At 47.9% G+C, this 5,757-nt stretch overlaps 2 protein-coding genes across 4 annotated transcripts in view; one reads left to right on the forward strand and one right to left on the reverse strand.

The window, feature by feature from the left end:
- Window positions 1–240: 240 nt before the first annotated feature.
- LOC123060221 (snurportin-1) lies at window positions 241–3,566 on the forward strand. Of its 3 annotated transcripts, XM_044482809.1 has the most exons (10): window positions 241–679; window positions 964–1,147; window positions 1,261–1,511; window positions 1,611–1,725; window positions 1,881–1,973; window positions 2,338–2,481; window positions 2,569–2,683; window positions 2,805–2,892; window positions 3,023–3,126; window positions 3,197–3,566. In XM_044482809.1, the coding sequence occupies exons 1-7, from the start codon at window positions 324–326 to the stop codon at window positions 2,680–2,682; spliced, it is 1,257 nt and encodes a 418-aa protein (XP_044338744.1). In that variant the 5' UTR covers window positions 241–323; the 3' UTR covers window position 2,683; window positions 2,805–2,892; window positions 3,023–3,126; window positions 3,197–3,566. The 3 variants fall into 3 exon arrangements, with proteins under 3 accessions (XP_044338744.1, XP_044338743.1, XP_044338745.1); XM_044482808.1 differs by having other exon boundaries at window positions 3,023–3,566; XM_044482810.1 differs by lacking the exon at window positions 3,023–3,126.
- The window catches only part of LOC123060223 (uncharacterized), a 6,600-nt gene continuing 3,837 nt past the window's right edge, over window positions 2,995–5,757 (reverse strand). The window contains exons 9-12 of the mRNA XM_044482811.1: window positions 5,505–5,517; window positions 3,789–4,312; window positions 3,584–3,702; window positions 2,995–3,314 (exon numbers count right to left, since the gene is read on the reverse strand). Coding sequence (XP_044338746.1) covers window positions 3,217–3,314; window positions 3,584–3,702; window positions 3,789–4,312; window positions 5,505–5,517 — 754 coding nt within the window. The 3' untranslated portion in view covers window positions 2,995–3,216. The remainder of the gene's footprint in view (window positions 3,315–3,583; window positions 3,703–3,788; window positions 4,313–5,504; window positions 5,518–5,757) is intronic.

The following is a 5,757-nucleotide window of genomic DNA, read 5'->3' on the forward strand; positions in this document are numbered from 1 at the left end:
TCAGTTTATTTTCTGATGAAAAATTACCGTGCGTGTCAACTAACTTGCCATTTTTGCATCATTAAAATTGCCGTGAAAAATGTTTGATTTGCCATGTGATCGCACCTCAGGTGCTTATCATTTCCGAAAGTTTTTGGATTTAGGTTTTCCTACCTCAACTCTTCCGAATCCGCATCTGATCGTGCCCCGCTTCCAACCAAATTCGGGGGAAAGAAAAGGTGAAATTGGATAACCCAGCCCGCTTCGGTCTGGCCTCGAATCAAAAGTCATCGTCATAAAAAGGCCCCCGAACCCGAAGCCGTCCTCCTCCGTCGAAGTCAGCCATGGCGCCGCCGCAGCACGACCCCCGCCGCCCCTACAAGCGCCCGGCCATCTCCGACCAGCAGCGCCGCCGCGACTCCGCACTCCAGACCCAGTCCGCCCGCCGCGCCGACGCCCAGGCGCGCGCGCGCAGCCTCGCCAACTCCCTGCTCTCTCCCCAACCCTCCTCCCCCGCCGCCGCCGACCAGCCCCCGCCCTCCCTCGAGGCCCGCGACGAACGCGGCCATGATCCCACCGTCGCCGACGTCGCGTCGGCCGCAGCCAAGCTCCGGGGCCCCGACCAGCGCCGCTGGTTCGCCCGCCAGATCATGCTCCCCGAGTGGATGGTCGACGCCCCTCCCCACTTCGCCCGCGACTGGTAATTCCCCATCTCCCCCCTCGTCTCGATTTCATTCGATTCGGCTCTAGTCCCCTCCAAAGATGACTCTTTGATTATGGATAGCAACACACATACCCTTGCTAGTTCATCCTCACCCTACTGTAGCAATATGCCAATATTTGTGCATCTTCTAGCTAGCTTACAATTAATACACCTTACTTTAGCCGACTGTTGTGAAATAGCACTAGCATTAGACTGACAAGTCATGTTATTACAGATGAAGAAGGATTGACATTGTTTCAACAATTTTTCTGTATATGCAGGCATGTTTCTGCCAGACCTGCTGGCAAACGATGCATGGTCGTGTCGTCGAACGGCATCACGATTAGCAGGCTCCGTAATGGAACGATTCTTCACCGGTTCCCCTCCGCCTTGCCCAACGGGTCAAAGAAAGGGCTCTCTGGCCCTGCAAGCTCCTACTCTATCCTCGACTGCATATTCCATGAGGTAACCAAGCGAACAATTTTTATTTGATGCCACTGGTTGCTGGATTAATTTACTTGCTTGCTTTCGGGCCTGTTTCTAATCTTTGTGGCGCATCTTGTGTTGTTGCGCTGCAGCCTGATGAGACGTACTACATCGTTGATATGATTTGTTGGCGAGGCTATTCGCTGTATGACTGCACTGCCGAGTTCAGATTTTTCTGGGTGAACTCCAAGCTTACGGAGACTTCTGCTGGTGATCCTCCATCGGCATACCATCGGTATAGATTCAGTGTTGTCCCTATGTATGAGTCCACGCTTGATGGCCTTCAAACAGCATATTCGGGAAGCACACCTTATGTTAAAGATGGCTTGCTGTTCTATAACAGGTAACTTCTGTTTCCATACCTTTACTGTAAGATGTTCACTCCGTTTTATAATTTAGAGCATTGAATTGACCGATCTAGGTGATTTTGTTCTCTTATCAGGCATGCACATTATCAAGCTGGAATTACACCCCTTACATTAGTATGGAAAGACAATACCTGCAGCCAATACCTTCTTGATACAGATAGCGAGGGACAAGTTCCAACTGAGCAACACGTAAGTTTTTTTCTCTATTATTTGATTCATGTTGTAGCGACTATAGATTACTCTTTTGTTAAAAATATGAATTTTTTTGGTAATTTTTGTGCCTGCTACCGCTTCACTTCATCCCTTAATAGTTTTACTGACCTTCCTTTGTCCTGTGCTATCAGGTTGTGTTGGAGCTGCAAGAGGATGGAAAGCTAGTTACTTCTGATGATCCTCCAATTGCATTTGGTAGCTTGGACAACGAATTTATCCAGAAGGTACGATTTCAAAATGCAGCTTATTTCCACAAAATATGAGTAAATTAGCATGCAGGATTTGAGTCGTGGTGTTTCCCTCCCTGTTAGGTGCAAATAAACTTCAATTCTTCAAATGTGTCGCCACATGGCCTACCATGTAGAGCCTTAGAGCATCATCTTATAGCTGATTATTATCATCTGGTTCATGTCCATGCTCGTTCCTTAATTCTGTGGTGACACACTTAGGTTTGACAGATTGATTTTTTGGCCGTCACATGCTCTTTCTCATTTTACATGCCTTCCTGTACAGTGATGCCTGTCTGTATCCCACTTCTGAATATGTTTTAAGCACAAACATACTAATGTGATCGTGCTTTTTGTGCAGTCAAACCTGCGGCCAGGGAACCTTCTTCGCTTCAGTGTAAGAGATGAAAGTGTGAAACTTGTGGATGGAAAGATGGAGATTGGTGAGCTGCAACTTGCCGGAAAGTTGAACCGCTCTCGTACTTTTGCTGACAGCCACTCCAAAGTAAGTGACGACATGACCATGCACTGTTTCAATCAATGTTCCTGTACCCACCACATGTAGCTAACTTGTTGATTTTGTGTGTTTCAGGTTTTGTTCCAGTATGCTGCCAGGCATGCTCCTCTGAGAATTGAGGATCTGGTAGCTTCTGTTCAATCAAACAGTATGGAGATTGAATCCACAGATATTGAAATGCAAGGTTGAGGTGAGGGAGCATGGATTGCTATCTCATGTTTTTGCCACACGGTGGATTCTTGTGCTGCTGATTAGTTGCCCTTTTTCTGCAATTTATGTGTGTTTACCTTTTTGTACATTTGTAATGGCAGTCATTCAAGGCTGAGGAAATACATGTGCCAGTTTTTGCGTTTGACTGGATACCATGTTATGTTGAAGTAGATGCAAAACGAGAACAAGGTTCGTCTCACTCTCTTATTAATGCGTGGTGTTGAACCAGACACTTGTAAAATCACTCAATACCTTATATTTCATGGACGAATTTCAGTACCAGGGTTTTGATAAAATACCCACATGTGTTTGCTTTTAGGAAACCTGCTGATAGCGAGTCATGGTTTTACACAAGGGCTTGAGACAATTGTACCGACTCTTGTGGTTGCAACTTAATGAGTTGCAACTGCTCTAGTGTACACGGTAAAAAAAAGAGAGCTTTGAGATCAGATGGTTTCCCTTTATAAATGATACTCTTGTGCACATATGGCAGGGGTGAGCTCTCTGTGGCATTCAGGTGGCGATTTGAGCAAACGACGTGATGGTCTGGAAGCCGTGATCCTCAGGAAGCGGCGCGTTTCCAGGCCTGATCGATATTAGCACCTCAAGACCTGCAAAACCAGTAGATGAATGAAGCCACCTGTGAGTATGTGAAAGACGAGCACTATGGATCTACGAACGCAGCTTATTTTATGAAGCGCTGCTTGTTTATCCCGAGTCTCAAACATATATTACTGGCTGCTTTTGATAGCGTGAGTGTGGAGGTTTTTTGAACGAAATGCCGTGTTCTATTCAGTTATATATAAGATGCTGTTTGAGAATTGATGAGTGAAATTAAAACAAGGGATGGAATGGTGTGATCAGTGTGGTTTCTGCTGACCTGCATCCCTTGCGGCGGTGGCTTCTTGGTAGACATCGGTCAGGAAGAGTATCTGGGACGGGCTGTCGACGCCGAGAGTCTGCCAGATCTCGTAGTAACTGCGAGACTCTTTCTTGCCACTGCAACCTCAGCATCCATGGCATCAGGGTTCAAATGCAGATGAAGTGGAATGTACGATGATGTTACATTGCTACCGTATGCGTACCCGACGTTGGTGTCGAAGAAGGCGGAGAGGTATCGCCGGAGGTCACCGTGGGCGGCGGTGTTGCCGAAGATGAGCCGCTGCGCCTCCCTGCTGCCACTGGAGTAGATGTAGCTCTTGATGCCATTCGCGTCCCACTCCGCGAGAGCTTGGACGACGTCGTCGTAGACTTCCCCCTTGATCTCGCCGCTCTCGAAGCCCCGCCGCCACACGCGGCCCTGCAGCTGCTTGAGCGCCGTGAGCTTCCGGTCCGCGTCGATCATGGCCTGCACGTTGGCCACCAGGCCATCGATGGTCTTGTCCTGGTCGATGTCGTCGGGCGGTGGGAGTGCGACGGCGCCGGTGACCCCCTCTGCCAGATCCTCGTCGATTTGTGCGCGGAGTAGGGCGACATCTTCCCGGGTCTGCTGGGTGTGGTATGTGGCGGCGAGGTGGGCACGGGCGTTGGCGCGCGCGTAGGGGAAGAGCACGTCGGCGACGAAGGAGATGGGGGTGGTGGTGCCCTCGATGTCCATCACCACACAACGCTGCATGCAGAGGCAGACGAACATACATACTCTCACCATTAACTCAGCTACACGTGGTACAATAGATTCAGTTAATTTGGTGATAGCTTAGGTAGGCCGTCCCTGAAGGAACAGAGTGTGGTAGGGAGGGAGGGGGCACGCACTATATCTTTTGCTGTTAGGCAGTAGTTGCTGTCAGCAGCAGCAGCAGCAGCTGCTGCTGCAACGACGACTGTTCTGCCGCCGGCGGGTGCTCGTCGGAAGCAATGATGCGACGGAGGAGGGGCCAACGACGAGCGTAGGAGGAGGGGATTCGATCCATACCGCAACCCCACCTTGCTCACGCCCTGAATTAAGCTCTGAATTGCCAAGGTTGATTGGTTCAGTTCAACAGGCTAGGCAAGAGGAGAGATCACTGGAATATAAGTACATCTTACCTACCCTGCAGCCGGAGCTGGAGGTGTGGTGGGTGTGGTGATGTGGGACGATAGAAGCATCTCGGAGGAAGGAGCGGCCGGAGCCGGAGAAGAAGCCGGCGGAGGCGGTGGATGCAGAGGAGGAGGCAACAAGAGGAAGAAGCATCTCGCCGCCGCTGCTGGTTCTGGTTGGCACTGCGTCGTTATCCCCTAACTCTTTGCTTGGGTCTGGATGGATGGTGGATGGATCGTGGATGTGGGGAACTTAATAGGGGTAGCTCGTTTTCTTGGTCACTGTCTTTTGTTTTCTTTTTCAATCCTTTTGTTTTTCTTCTAGACGGTACCGGTTGTCCAGAGATGTTTTCGCTAATCCTTCCAAAGCTATATCAAGGCCAAAACCAACCAAAGTAACTACAAAAACAGTTTTGCTAAAGCACATCTAGATGTGCCATAAGTATTGCACATCTAAGTCCTATGTCATTGATCTTACATCGAGATTCGTGTGGATATTTTTTTCTTTTTTTTCTTTTCCTCTTTGTGCTTGATTCACTCACTTAGATGTGCAATAACTAGGGCACATCTAGATGTGCCCTACAAAAATAAAGACTTCAAACCCATAAGATATCGAAACCAAGTCATGGTCACCCGCATTAAAAAAAAGAAAAAGAAAAAAAGAAACCAAGTGATGGTACAAAAATAAATTACTCACAGATTCACTCTGACATTCTACCAGGAGTCAACAATGCCCAGCTTACAAAAAAGATAAAAGAGATCAGCGCACAGCTTGTGTGTATTACAAGAGTGGATAGACTGCAATGTATAAATGGTTATTCAAAGGCACGTATAAAACATTTACACCCAATCTACTTCAGTTGCATGTATGTATTGATGTATGTATACACCCTATTCAACAACACACAACTTGCAAAAAAGATAAAAGAAATCAGCGCACAGCTTGTGTGTAATACAATAGTGAATAGACTGCAACGTATAAATGGTTATTCAAAAGGTTTAAAACATTTACTGCACCCAATCTACCTTCAGTTGCAT

This window comes from Triticum aestivum, chromosome 3A (assembly GCF_018294505.1).
Source record: "Triticum aestivum cultivar Chinese Spring chromosome 3A, IWGSC CS RefSeq v2.1, whole genome shotgun sequence".
Taxonomy (NCBI): Eukaryota; Viridiplantae; Streptophyta; class Magnoliopsida; order Poales; family Poaceae; genus Triticum; species Triticum aestivum.